Consider the following 13,458-nt stretch of genomic DNA (forward strand, 5'->3'; position numbering starts at 1 on the left):
TTCTTCAGAATAAGCTGATAACCCCTGGCCACTTCTTTAACTGTGTTGGTATCTAAGATGTTTGTCTTGAAATTTGTATAAATTTGGGGAAATCAATCTCAAGATGAAAATAGTAAAACCGTCATATAACGGAACAACATTATAATAATAATAAATAACTGTTCTTGGCTGTAAATTAGCAGATTACAATTAGCAAACTACAATTGACAGGCCAAATCAGTGTATGTCTCTGTACAGTTCAATCCATCTGCGTTTGTCTCTTGCTAAGTCTCTAAGATGTTTCAGTACGTGAGACTCGAGTCTGATGTTATGGTTGAGATAAAGTTTACGAGGCTACTGAGGAGACCTTCACGTGGTCTTCCTAGTCTGGGTTTCAGTTTTTTGCTGAACGCGACACTGAGGACCTTTTGTGGGGGTGAGTCCAGCGGCATACGGAGTACGTGGCCGAAGAGGGACCATCTACGGCGATGGACAACATTAGCAAACCATAAACGTTAGTTTTTACGAGGGCCAAGCCTTGGGTTCACAGCCAAACACAGCTACCAGAACGTTGACGATCGTGATAACCAACACCAGGGAGGCAATGATGTCGTTGGTGATGTGAGCTTTCCGCCCGATGGTTTCGTACACGTTGTCGCGCTCTATGTTGAAGGTGGCCATGTAGAGCAGGACGGCTGCCGTGGCCACCAGGAGGATGATGGACAGTCCCAACATCACCATGGTGAACCTGTAAACCCCGAGGTCCTCTTCATTGTAGTTGTGCCGCACGAACTTCACCTGTAGCAGATTTATTGAATCGACTGGCATGTCACAGTGAAGTGCATGAAATATGTCGAGTATTTACAACATACAGCCCAGTATTACAATTAGATAAAGTTAGCATAAAATCTTACATATATCTGCATCATTTTCGGTAAAGCGTAGCATAAAAACGTATCCCTATATTGAGTATATCAGCTAAGATCAGTATTAACAAACATGGATATCATCATAAAACCACTAAGATGATACAAAGATCAGGTTTTAGACGGTAGCACGGCAAGCAAAACCAGCGATAAACTTTTGCGTCGTTACGTGCAGCTTGCAATTGGATTTAAATGTTACCTATATTATACGGTACTACTCTGTATCTGTATTATAGCCGGTATAACCGCCCTTAAATCGGCGTAACACACCAGCTTCGCAGGCACGCGGCGCAGCGGCAGCTGGCTATATATTACACCGAACGACATGTTACACCTAATCTTTGCAGTAAATTGTACATCTAACTGTAAACATTGTTAGATGAAAGCTATCTGGTGATGATACCCCACCTGTAGCCTTTTACTTAGGAATTGACGCGACGTAACGAAATTGAACAGAGTATTCGATCTTGGATGCTGAGATAGACGTGGTAGATATCCAGAGGCCCGAGCAAACGGTGCTACAAATTTGATCAAAGAGGTTATCGTCTGCACAAGAGGTTACAGCAAACGTTTAATTAGGAACTGACCTGTGCCGTGTTGGCGGCCAGCACGGTGATGTCAAACAGGGCCAGCGCAACGGTCTTCTTCAGGGAGAACAGGTTCACATCTTTAATGGGTCGGGTCGCCAGGATATTCTGTCCGTCCGTATCAGAAATAAATCAAGGAATTACCCGATGATGTCCATCAAACCAGACAACTGCCCATAAAAGGTTGCAATTAAAGCGCGCCCGGCCCGTGTTTTCACATGCTACAGCGTAACCCCGAGAGGATGCTGACAGATCTAATATACAAGTGGTATTGTTTCCTCTTTAGATGATCATTTTAGACATTGCCAACATTGCTGTGTAATATATTGCAATATATAGTACATGTACAGTGCTCTATGTTCAGGGTGCTTTGTAATTATGGGGTCATCAGATCAGGTCACTGGTCTATTTTCGACAAATCATCTTTGTTTGGAAAGGCATCCACTTGAAAAACTATTTGTTTTGCAGATGGATAAATAAAAACGAATAACTAGTATTGACAAAACATTGACTTACTATTACAGTAATGGAGCTCTCCTCCGTGTTGACGCCGACATCAAAGGATTTCAGCTTGGACTTCCCTCTAAAGTCACCGTTCAGCGCGCTCACGGTCCGGTTCGTGGATCCCATTACTCTGTTTGGGCCCTGCCCATGGCGTTGACGGCTACGGAACAGGCTGTTGCTTCAGCGCAGGAATTCCTGCTCACACTGAAAGGCGTGCTCTATACCTTCTTGTGAATGTTCCGAGCAGAATTTTAGTCCCCTAGGCTTGCAGAACGTGAAGGTTTGCTACAGCCAAATGCTAGCTATAGTACCTCTCGGACAAATACTTCACCAGCTGCAGAGAGCAATCTTCGTCTTGCCGAACGCCGCACGGTGACAGCAAGCGGCCCAGTTCACTCCCGTTATCAGGAAATCAAATTTGAGTCTGCATCGCATCGGCCGATCTCGGGCGGCAGACAGCCGTCCCTGCGGTATCTGTAACGCGGTAACGCTAATGTAAAGGTTATACTCATGCCGCGGCCGGATCAGGAATTTTACGGTGTTTCTTAGTTTATAGAAATTGTATATAGAGGTTGTAGGGTGTAAACAGAAAAGGCGACTGAGTGGAGTAAGTCCACCTGTCAGACATCCTCTTGAGTTTCTTGATAGAATCGTCAAGCACGCGCAAAGATAAATAGCACTTCACTCTGTCCTGCACTGCCAGTTTTGTTGATCAAAATCAAACCTGACATCTTCGTAGTCTTAGAGCTGGGCATGGACTCAGGACAATTGACCGATCTCATTTCTAGTTTTATCTTCTGTATTGTCAGTATCTAGATCTATTGAGGTTAGAAAAAGTACCTCCTTGCATTATCCAAACGCAGTGTCAAGCACGCAACCCTAGTTACCGGTCCTAGTCTGGACGTAGCCACAGACATTGTGCACTCACCAGAGGTGATCTATGGAAAATGGAATGATCTAAGCGCGCTGTAATCAGTTATTTTCAATCACCCGGTCTTCCTCGGGCATAACTCATCTGTAGGCGCCCCCCGAAGTGCCATTCGACAACTGAATGCTCACCCATCTCGCCAGGCGCTCCAAACATCCAACCCCGTTTATTTGAGAAATAATGAGACACTTCGGTTGCTTTATAGGAATCCTCCGTTTAGGTACTGCTTGAGATGAAAGTATACGGTATACATGTCTCACAATGTCAGTGTTTAGTACCGGTAACAACCGTTGATTCTCGTCACGTACCTTCACGTTAATTGTGTGAATCGCATTACGCATTAGTGAATTCCGGTAGCCAAAGAATGGGGGTTATGAGATATGTGACGGTGGCGCGTAGCTCCTGCAGAACCACCGGGACTTCTGCCGCGCTGCAATCGTCCTTATCATCAATCAGAGTTTATGTAAGCTGTGTTGTCCGGACTATTCTGGTCTCGTAATAACCATGCATTGCGTATTGTAACTATTTAAAAGAAATGTTGATGCAGATAATTGAGTCTGGGGAAGTATTAGACACTTTGGTTTACATACAGACGCTTGGATAGTTTTTTTTTAAGTATAGTTTATTTGCCAATATTTAACATACTGTACTGTGCCCGAACTCTTTGATAGATGGTTTTTGAAAAACCAGACTTATTTTACTGGATTTAATAGTCATGTAACCTGAATCTTGGTATTTTTTGTATAATGATGACCTCATCACCTCAGTGAAAAGCCACCAGTAGAATGATTTGTGTATTTCATGTACATGTATAAACAATGGCTCAGACAATCAAATCACAATGTTTTATTTCACTTCATTAACAATCCTCCCCGTGTTGCCAGTGTCCCGTTTCTGTATCTGCCTCAACTGCTTCTTCTTCATCCTCTTGATCTTTGCTGTGTTTTTAATCTGTTCGTAGTACAAAGAGAGAAAACACTTTGATTATTTATGCGTAGGACAAAGAAGGGTAACATACAATAAGGAGACTTAATTTGACAACTATAAAGACAGCTGTATAAAGGTAACATTTACAAAGAAAATACATAATGTTTACCTTCACATGGTTTAGCCAAGCAGGTTAACCTCCTTGGTCTAGCCCAACAAACTACTACTCTGTTAATTCTTACTTGAATACATTCATATACTAGTATATGGTGAACACATGGTGTCTGCTACAGAACAAGTTACCATGGTGACAGCTGGTTGTCCAGCTTATTGACCTTATGTGTTTGGAGAAGAAACCAAAAATAATGTAACATAATCAGTCACATGTGTGATGATGTATACAAGCTAGCCAGTCTCTACTTACCACCTGTACAATCTCTGATTTCCTCTCATTTTCAAGCTTCTGTTTCTTGTGTTCTTCTTGTCTCTTTCTCTTCTCCTGAAAGTATGCATATACAAAAGGCAATGAGGCACCCACACAATATCAACTCAATAATAATCAAGTACATGGAAGGAATCACCATTTTCTAACAAGTCCGATCACTTTACCTTGCCAACTTACTTTGTTCAGTAGCCAAGTGAAGAATAGAATGATAATGGCACATTTTACTTTATTTCAAGACATAGGTAAAACCAAGGCATCCCTTGGCTGTGGAATGTTGCTATGTAAGGCAAACCATGTTATTAGATAGCCTGGGTACCATCCTGTTTAGTTTACATCCATTTCCAAAGCAGTCGATCAGTAGTGACTGTGGGAGCAGATGTTAAGTAACCAGGATAGTACCCAGGCTAGTTACTAGATGGGCAGTTGGCAGAAATTATGCACAATGTTCATGACGAAAACATGTTCACTCACCTCCTGTTGTTGTCGTTTCAACTCCTTCAGTTCTTTCTCAAATGACTTGATGGACTGTCTTTCTGCTCTTTGCTGCATTTTCTTGTTCCAGGTGGTTCTCAGAGGCTTGTCTTTCTTGATGTTTGAATGTCTTGTTCATGAAGCAAAGAAATCTTATGTTAGAGTCTGTAGACATAGCAAATCTTTGAAGACGTATTTCTAGTGTTACTGACCATACATAAGGCTGTTATATGTAACTACATCTAAGTAAGGTTATAATATTGGTTATAGTTATACTGTACATATGAACATTTAGCCCCCACCCCTAATCTCCAAGCAGATCTTTCGGTGGCAAGACAGTATCCATTGGCCAGAGGAGTGTCCATTAGCCACCGAAGATCTGCCGGTACTCGAACAGGGAGGAGCACTTCTTTTCAAAAATGGTGTTGCTGCCCCTCCTTGTGCCCCTATTAACAGCTATCAAAACTTTGTTGTGCTAAGATTTTTACAAGCGGTTTATAGCTTGAATCTGGGACAAATGCAGTCACCCGCGTACATCTCAGTGGGAGTTCTCACCTAACCCTGTCCAGATAATACTGTATGCTGGTACTAAAATATGCTGGCTGAAACATAGAAATGTCAATAACTGGGGTCCTTGTGGTTAAAAACTGCAGATATCACAAAACATGTGTTGAATATTCTTTTCCTATAGTTAAACTGTCCAAAATAACAGTTGGTGAGGGGACCCATAGAGAGACTTCCTGTAATGCTCAACCAGCTGGCTCACTAGGAGGGCAAGAGCCTTGCCTGGTGGTCAGGGCAATAAACTACTTGGCAAGAATATTTTGATCAGGCAACAACTACATGTAGGTGTTAATAGCCTTTGACGTTTCGACTGCAGGCAGATCTTCGGTGGCTAATGGACACTCCTCTGGCCAATGGATACTGTCTTGCCACCGAAAGATCTGCTTGGAGATTACCCACCCCCACCCCCATTTTCTTGTTGGATGGGGGGTAAAGCACTTCTTTCAATGTAATGTTCTTACGTGAGGATTTGGCACCTGGTATAGTTAGTCCACTGTTGTTATGCATGTAGGTCGTTGAATAGACACTACTCTCATCTGCCGAATAAATGTACGGGTACGTTTATTTTTTTTGGCCCGAACATCCACCCAGTACGTTCTTATTTTGCACAGTACGTTTATTAATTTTTTGAAAACCAGTAATTTTTTTCGACTTCGTCTGAAAAAAATCGACAAATCATCGTCGTGAAGACGTTTATAAACGCGTATTGTAGCGAGAAACTTGTCATTTTCGGGCCGGTTTTCGCGATCACCGTGTGCATAAATTTGTCTGAATGTTCTATTGTCATGGGTGGTGCTTATCAAAATACGAAATATTAAATGCTGTTTTTTTTTGTCTATTTAGATTCCTAATTGCAAATAACAGTAAAAGATTTGTGCATATATCAGTAAGGGCGCATTTTAGTACAAGAGACACAGGTTACCCGTCAATTTTGGTAATTTTCCGGGGGGTACGTTTATTCCGGAGGTATGTTTATTTGATTTTGAAGATTTGTCCGGGGGGTACGTTTATTCCGGGGGGTATGTTTATTCGGCAGATGAGAGTACTGTTCACACACGATAGAAGACCAGGCTCTTAAATTGGCCCCCCTCCCCCATGAAGCAGCCAACTCACTTCTTCTTCCTTAGCTCGGCCACCTAACTGTAAATGAAAAGTCGTGTTATGCTACGAATGGAGCAGCACGAATGGATATGAATGTACCTTTCTGATCGCACAGTTTTCCAAAATTTGCCGGACTTTGGCTTCCCCCGAGGAATGACTACCGTGGACCCGTCCACCGCCTCGTAGGTCTGTGCGGGCACGCCACCGACGCTACCGCCGCGATTCGACGGCCGATCGTGCGCTTTTCTGTCCGTCTCCTGGTCCCTGTTCTCTCCTGTAGAGTCCTGACCTTCTCTTTCGAGTTGTACCTCCATGTTGAGGAGTTTTTACAGGTGGAATATCGCTAATTTAGTGATATCTTGACCAGCTACGAAGCAAAACCACCCCACCACCGAAAACGTGGTTTCCTTTGCCGCAAAATGGCAATTCGTCGTAATATAAACTCTCGGTGTTCCGTCGGACAGCGCCACCTGGCGGAGTACAGAGGAAGTCGAATTTGGATTTCTTTGACAAATTTCTACAATAACAGCCGCTTCTGAAGCCTGATAGAGGCTATTGAGGCTTCAGAAGCGACTGCTAACTGTAGAAATTCGCTAAAGAGACATACAACACACCAGGGGATTTTTTCACTAAGGAGCAAATGTTACTCCTTACTGGCGCGGACCAACACCCCTGGCATGTTATCTGTCCGTCAGTATTGGCCAGTCACCGTTGACGTATTAAAGTTCTACCATTTACAACCGCTCCCAAAGACTAGTAGAAGTTGAACCAATAGCAATACCAGTAGTACGTGTTTGTTATGACGTGCGTGCATAATGAGGAGCTTCTTTTGGAACTTTCGAGAAAAATTGTGGTTGTGAAGAGCAAGCATGGCTACCTGTAACGTTAATTTTGGCGCCGGTTTGAGTTTGAGTGGTAGGAAATGGAACAGGGCGGACATTTTAAACTTCATTTCATGAATAACATACTGAATAACCATTCCTTTGGTTTTCAAGTTTTGATAGCAGTTAAGGGACATTATGCATGATCATGATCAGATCATATGTGGTATGTTTTGAATGTTGACAGAATCTGAAGTGACATCAACAGTCTGGTCTAGGGCTAAATGGACGTTTTCCAGTTTCCCAGGGTTAAATCATTAATGTCTTCAAAAATTACTATTATATCAATTTGCATGGAAACAGAGACACGAACGAAGGAAAGTTGAAGTTAATATTTTATTACGTTATTAGTAAAAAGGAATGCATTGCATTGCTGTGAAAAGCGCACATTAGAACTAGTAGCGCTTTGTTTTAAGACACTGTTCAACCAAAAGCTACTGTCACCACATTCATACATGAGGATGGTATGTACGATATAGCTTTTAGCATAATTAACTTTCGGTAAAACAATTATGGCAATATCGACTTGAATGTACAAGGGCTTATACACGGAGGGAACGCTTTATAACAGTTATGTTATAAAGCGGAAGTGGAAGGTAAGAGCTAGAATGAGAACGTGGTTGTTTGCGAAGGTTGATGCGCTAGTCAGAGTCTCCTGTAGCTATGGCGCGGCTTCTCTAACCGGTGATGGTGAAGTTCGTCATGCCCTGGTCGTAGATCTGACTGTGGGGGTGCTTACTGCCGCACTCGCCATTGCAGAGGGCTGTCGGAGAGATAAATAAGAAATGTTGTAACTGTAGACTAAAGATAGTTTCTGCGTATCTTTTTTTATATTCCAACATGTAATCACAAGACGTGGTGACGGCACACTCAAGTTTTTCAACTTATATTAATGCCGCCATTAACACAGGGGACAATACAATACTCATTTTCACCTGAGCGAAGTGAGGAAAGTCGTGTAAAGTGCCTTTCCCAAGGGCACAAGATCGGTGGCATGTCTCAAACCCGGGACCTCTTGGTTCCGAGTCGAGCACTCTGCCCCTACGCCACACGACCCCACTTCTGCATATTTCATAGATCTTATTTCACGGTCAGTGGTAGCCTGGGTATGGCACCAAGGCTCTCATACTTGCTCCCTAAGATATTTTAAGGAGTGAGTATGGGGATAATAGGATGGAAATACTTTTGAAAATGAAAGAATATCTGCTGCGGAGGCAAGGAGAAAAGCCAGAAAAGCTCGCTAACAAAAGGACTGATTGACTACAATGTAGAATCGCCATACTCTGGGTGTGGCTGTCAACACAATAGGATGGCACCCAGGCTAGGTTACTTTAGTAGTAGTGTACGAGTACAATCGACGAAAAGCTGTCCATAATTTTGGTAGCCGTTTGCTCTTTAGTTTTTCTTTACCATTCCTTGGTGTAATAGTATAATCTTTGGACAACAAAGATGTTAGACCATAACTCACCGATTCTGACTCCGTAGTTTCCCGGCTGGAAACTCTCACACGGTCCCTGTGTGGGGTCACAATCCGGGTTCGGCTCCGCCCTCAGAGAGATCTTCTGTCCGTACGTGCCTGCCTCCTGCGCCTCAAGAACGAAGCCCTGGCCTGGAGATTTAGATAAGTATGGACAAGAATTAATGCCCAAGCAACAAGAGAGGCACACGGTGCGTTTGCCTCAGACTCTACCAGGCTTCAGAGGCGGCTGGAAAGAGTAGAAATTGTCCAAATACCCTTTTATTAAACCTACATGGATTGTTATCTAGTATGAGTATTTGGCCAATTTCTACCATTTCTTGCTACCTCTGAAGCCTGGTGGCGGCTACCTCCGTCTGTTGATGAGTCATTTGCTGATGTGTGTTTATCAGGTCAAAACAAACCCGTTGCTGATGTATCATAGATCACAAGAAAGGCTCACATGACTTTCGCAGTACGTTATTTCGTGTGTTCTTACCCAGTGGAATGCCGTCCACAGTGTCCATATCCATCACCATACCTGTGCCCGTCCCGTTATATAATTTAATGTATAAACGCAACACCACAGGGTATCTGCTACAGCTCCAGTTACCATGGTGACTGACGCCTGGTCCAGATCATTGACGTTATATGTTTGGAGAAGAAGCACCAGACCAAAAATTATATACTCTCCTTGTATCTTGTATCCTCATGCACAGGTAAACATATAATCATTTCGTGTGTTCTTACCCAGTGGGATGCCGTCCACAGTGTCGATGTCTATGACCATTTCGCCTGTGCCGGTGCCGTTCTTGGACACGTACTCCACATCGATGATGAAAGTTCCTAATGATTCAGAACATGCAGGCCGTGATGTACATGGTTACTGCGTCTGGATGCAACCAGACAATTACAGGTACATGTAGCTGAGATAGTAGTGATAACACGGTTGAATGATCAGCAGAATGATCAGCAGAATGATCAGAATATATAATCGTCAAGCTATGTACACCATCTTTTCACTGTTACACTCATATTCCTCACTGATCATAGTCTAAATCTTTCTTTCCCCGTTGCATTGGCAGAAACGGTACTTCAAGGACTTCAAGGCTGCATCACAGGGATAAATCCTAACGTTACGTTACTGGAATTGTTGCTCGTGCTACATGCCATGCACTAGGCTACATACATGCAAAGGATGCAGTATTATATCCTGGTGCAAGGTGTGGTAATGGCAACTAATGATGTGTATGGCCAGTATTATGCACATGTATAACATTGCTATAAATATAGATTTGATTACGTCGATGAAGGTTAGACATCCAGGTAATACGATACGCCAAAAAACAGTTACTCAAGCAACTGGATATGATTTTGAAAACGTCAGACGTTTCAGCTAGTATCCACTAGCTTTCGTCAGTGACTGAGAAACTAGAGGGGAAAGCGGGTTTATAAGCATATTGATTGATATGCAAATAAAGTGAAGACTAATTTGCATCATCTTGTCTTGACTTGTCTGACTTTTGTTCCTTTTTCGACTTCCAAAAATTTGTATTCACTTTATTTGCATATCAATCAATAGGTTGTGCTTATAAACCTGCTTTCCCCTCTGGTCTCTCAGTCACTGACGAAAGCTAGTGGATACTAGCTGAAACGTCTGACGTTTTCAAAATCATATCCAGTTGCTTGAGTAACTGTTTTTTGGCGTATAGATTTGATTACCCTGTGGCCCAGACTTGGGGTTGACGCTGAGAGTGGTGATTTTGGCGTCGCCGTCGTCCTTGATGGTGCACTGCTTCAGCAGCTCACAGTAGTAGATCGGGTCCAAATCAGCCCTACAGGAGGAAAACAGAAGTGTCAGTCTTTCTTTTTTACAGAAGTTCGCTGCCTATCATGTTTTGATATTGCAGGTAATAGACCTGGTACTGAAGAATACACAGTAAAGAGTCGTTACGGACGCAGGTTAGGGAAATAGAAATCAATAGTCTCCAAGCAGATCCTATGGTGGCAAGGCAGTATCCAATTGTATACCGGGACCCCCATACTCGCTCTCAACATACTATTAATGATGTTCTTAGTTGTAGCGGTTATGGGAGCCCCATGGTATGCAAATAGGATGATACCGGCCTGGCTAAGATTGTACTGTATTCCGTAAAATTGCACTGCATTCCGTAAAATTGCACTGTATACTCTGGCACCCCTGCGGATACTGACTTGCGACCATAGGATCTGCTTGGAATTTTTTTTTTTTATAAATCTGTGATTTTTACTTTTCAATCAGTTTGATGAATTCCTGCACGCCCTCGATGTCACACAGCAGGTTGCAGGCCACGCCCAGCGCCTGGCTGCCGGTCTTGTCTGCCAGGGCCTGGCACAGTTCCCCACAGGTCCCAACAACTCCCACCTCTGTATGTGTAGGCAACAGTTAGTTTAGTCTATATTGACCCACCACAAATAAAAGTATGATAAGCCGGAAAATGGAATCGGCTTTCTGGCATTCATACATATTTGTACGTATATCATAAGCTAGTGATGCACATGTAGACACATTTACAGTTTATTAGAATATTACGATGAAAGTGTACATCTTCTTATATCATGCGTGTCGGAATTGTGCCATCTCGTGAGCTAACTTTGTATTAACTATGCGTTTTGCCAGACTCAATGCACCTCCCTTGCCCTTCTATTGATTTTAAATTTTCTATTCCTGCTTGAGTAGAGATTGTAGAAAAAGAATTCAAGGCTGCATCACAATACAAAAAGAATGGATTTAAAAAAAAAAACAACAATATACCACCGTTATAGTACATTCAAAAGTCGTTTTAAACTTGAACGCTTTGCTGTATCTAGCCATTAACTTTTTTTTCGAAGTACTCACGCAGGATAATGTTCAGCAGCTGCTGGATGGCCTGCTGACTGAAGTCTATGCAGAACTTGCAGAGATCCAGGTCCACCTTGCTGGGCTTGAAGTCCTGGCTCAGAGACAGGCCGCCAGGCCAGGTCAGCGGCCGCTGGGAGCGGGGAGGCGGGCGGACGGCCAGGCACTGGGATGCCAGCAGAACGGCAAGAACCACGGCGACGGACTGGGATGGAGGAAAAATGCACATCGTCGACTGTCAATCGTGTTGCAAGTGTTACTACATACAAGTATCTGTACAGCTTTAGTCTCCACCAGACTAACACCTCGGGTTCAGTAAAATTTAGCCAAATAGGGGGGATGTCAGCAGAACGGCAAGAACCACGGCAACGGACTGGAGTTGTGGAGAAAAGCACATGATATACTTATGATCTTTATTCATGACACCAAAAAGCAAACCCTACAGCAGGGATTAGCCTCGGACTCCCTGAATTGAAAGAGTTTGCGTACAAAACCTCAATGAACAAGACAGGCGATATATGAATCCCTCATATACATCATAATACATTATTTTGTGCCAAGCAAATAATATCGTCCACTTAGACTCCACTATGTATAATTTTGATAGATCGCTACCAGCCAGTAATCTTATTATCTGCCAAACATTGTACCTGTCACAATTGTTGTGCAATAAACTATCGCAATTCACATGTGTATGACATTTATATATGTGGTAGCTTTTTTTAGAAACGGTTAAAGTTTGTCAATTGCTTTCTTATTACTATGTGTGTCTGTGTATCTGTGTGTCTGTGAAAATAGAATAGGTAGAAAACGTCAAGATGAACGATTTGACACCCCCAACATCTGCTTGGAGATCAGCACAGGTCGATGTACAGATCACATGACTCCAGTCACGAGTTCGCCACCTGGTGCCCTTGCCCAGGTAAAAGTCCAATCAGACCCCCCCCCCCCCCAAGGGTGTGCTGACTTAGTATATGGAAATTTACAATCCATACTTTCTAGGCTGACCCTTCCTTTTCAAACGCCATGCCCCCAGTTGAGCGAAAAGAAAACGGCATAACGTGATATACCTTCAATTTCATGTAACTGCTTTTTGAATACGAGCGTGTACAGCGCAAAACATGTATGCTCATGAGATGTATGCCCACTACCTCATTTTACCGAGGGTCTGAGATTTTTCCTTTTAAGGGAATCGTGTACAAAAAAAAATCCTGAAACTATACCTTTTAAGGTACTATACTTAAGCTATCGTACATTTGCGTCTTTGAACTGGTCTATCTGGATGAACACTCAAGACACATACTTTACAAGCGCAGCTTACCTTCATGTTGACCTGTTCCTACGATGGCGTCGTGAGAAAAAGAGTGGTCTGAGGGCTACGTGCGTTACAAGGTGCGCTTTTTATCGCGTTTTTTGTTGACAGATATTTACTCATTAGTTACTCAGTACTCCTACACCAAGCGCCGCGGATTGGCTGTCTCGCTACCTTATCCTCCTACTTTGTTTATTGATCCTGATTGGAGACCCTGACATCAGACAAGGGTCAGAAAAACAATTTTTTCGTGGTTAACAATCTAGAACTACAACCCAATGTGACCTGCATGTAGCTTTACTTGATTATATAATGCATAACAGACAATGAAGACTGCAGGGAAAAATTGATTGGGTGGCACATATTGGCCCTTCACCCCTTGCATAGAACACCATTTACCCTTACAATTATTGTTTGTATGTGATTTGTTATGAACTGTTCCAGGCGTAGGGGTTTAACAATGTTAGGTTTTGGGGAAAGTTATAATAATTATAACAGT

General features: G+C 42.8%; 2 protein-coding genes across 2 annotated transcripts; both read right to left on the reverse strand.

Annotated features, from left to right (window-relative positions):
- Nucleotides 1-270: 270 nt before the first annotated feature.
- On the reverse strand, nucleotides 271-6,848 carry LOC109472349. The gene is made up of 5 exons (XM_019772062.1): nucleotides 6,532-6,848; nucleotides 4,768-4,897; nucleotides 4,276-4,350; nucleotides 1,493-1,600; nucleotides 271-777 (listed from the first exon to the last, which is right to left on the reverse strand). Exons 1-5 carry the CDS (start codon nucleotides 6,744-6,746, stop codon nucleotides 502-504), a joined length of 804 nt encoding a protein of 267 aa, XP_019627621.1. The 5' UTR covers nucleotides 6,747-6,848; the 3' UTR covers nucleotides 271-501.
- Nucleotides 6,849-7,635: 787 nt separating this feature from the next.
- Nucleotides 7,636-13,055, reverse strand: LOC109472330 (countin-1-like). Its single transcript, XM_019772028.1, has 7 exons — nucleotides 12,969-13,055; nucleotides 11,648-11,852; nucleotides 11,040-11,175; nucleotides 10,492-10,604; nucleotides 9,520-9,615; nucleotides 8,782-8,922; nucleotides 7,636-8,076 (listed from the first exon to the last, which is right to left on the reverse strand). Exons 1-7 carry the CDS (start codon nucleotides 12,972-12,974, stop codon nucleotides 7,991-7,993), a joined length of 783 nt encoding a protein of 260 aa, XP_019627587.1. The 5' UTR covers nucleotides 12,975-13,055; the 3' UTR covers nucleotides 7,636-7,990.
- Between the last annotated feature and the right edge of the window lie 403 nt (nucleotides 13,056-13,458).

This window comes from Branchiostoma belcheri, unplaced genomic scaffold (assembly GCF_001625305.1).
Source record: "Branchiostoma belcheri isolate BF01 breed outbred unplaced genomic scaffold, Haploidv18h27 scaffold27, whole genome shotgun sequence".
NCBI lineage: Eukaryota > Metazoa > Chordata > Leptocardii > Amphioxiformes > Branchiostomatidae > Branchiostoma > Branchiostoma belcheri.

Bases quoted from the DNA above. Each gene is read 5' to 3' on its own strand.
- LOC109472330 (XM_019772028.1), bottom strand. The intron at 11,176-11,647 runs GTGAGTACTTCG...CTACACATACAG, and splicing joins GCTGCTGAACATTATCCTGC to AGGTGGGAGTTGTTGGGACC. The intron at 9,616-10,491 runs GTAATCAAATCT...CTGAATCATTAG, and splicing joins CCCCAAGTCTGGGCCACAGG to GAACTTTCATCATCGATGTG.
- LOC109472349 (XM_019772062.1), bottom strand. From the start codon at position 6,746: ATGGAGGTACAACTCGAAAGAGAAGGTCAGGACTCTACAGGAGAGAAC. The intron at 4,351-4,767 runs GTGAGTGAACAT...GCATACTTTCAG, and splicing joins TGAAACGACAACAACAGGAG to GAGAAGAGAAAGAGACAAGA. The intron at 778-1,492 runs GTCAGTTCCTAA...AATCTGCTACAG, and splicing joins TGGCCGCCAACACGGCACAG to GTGAAGTTCGTGCGGCACAA.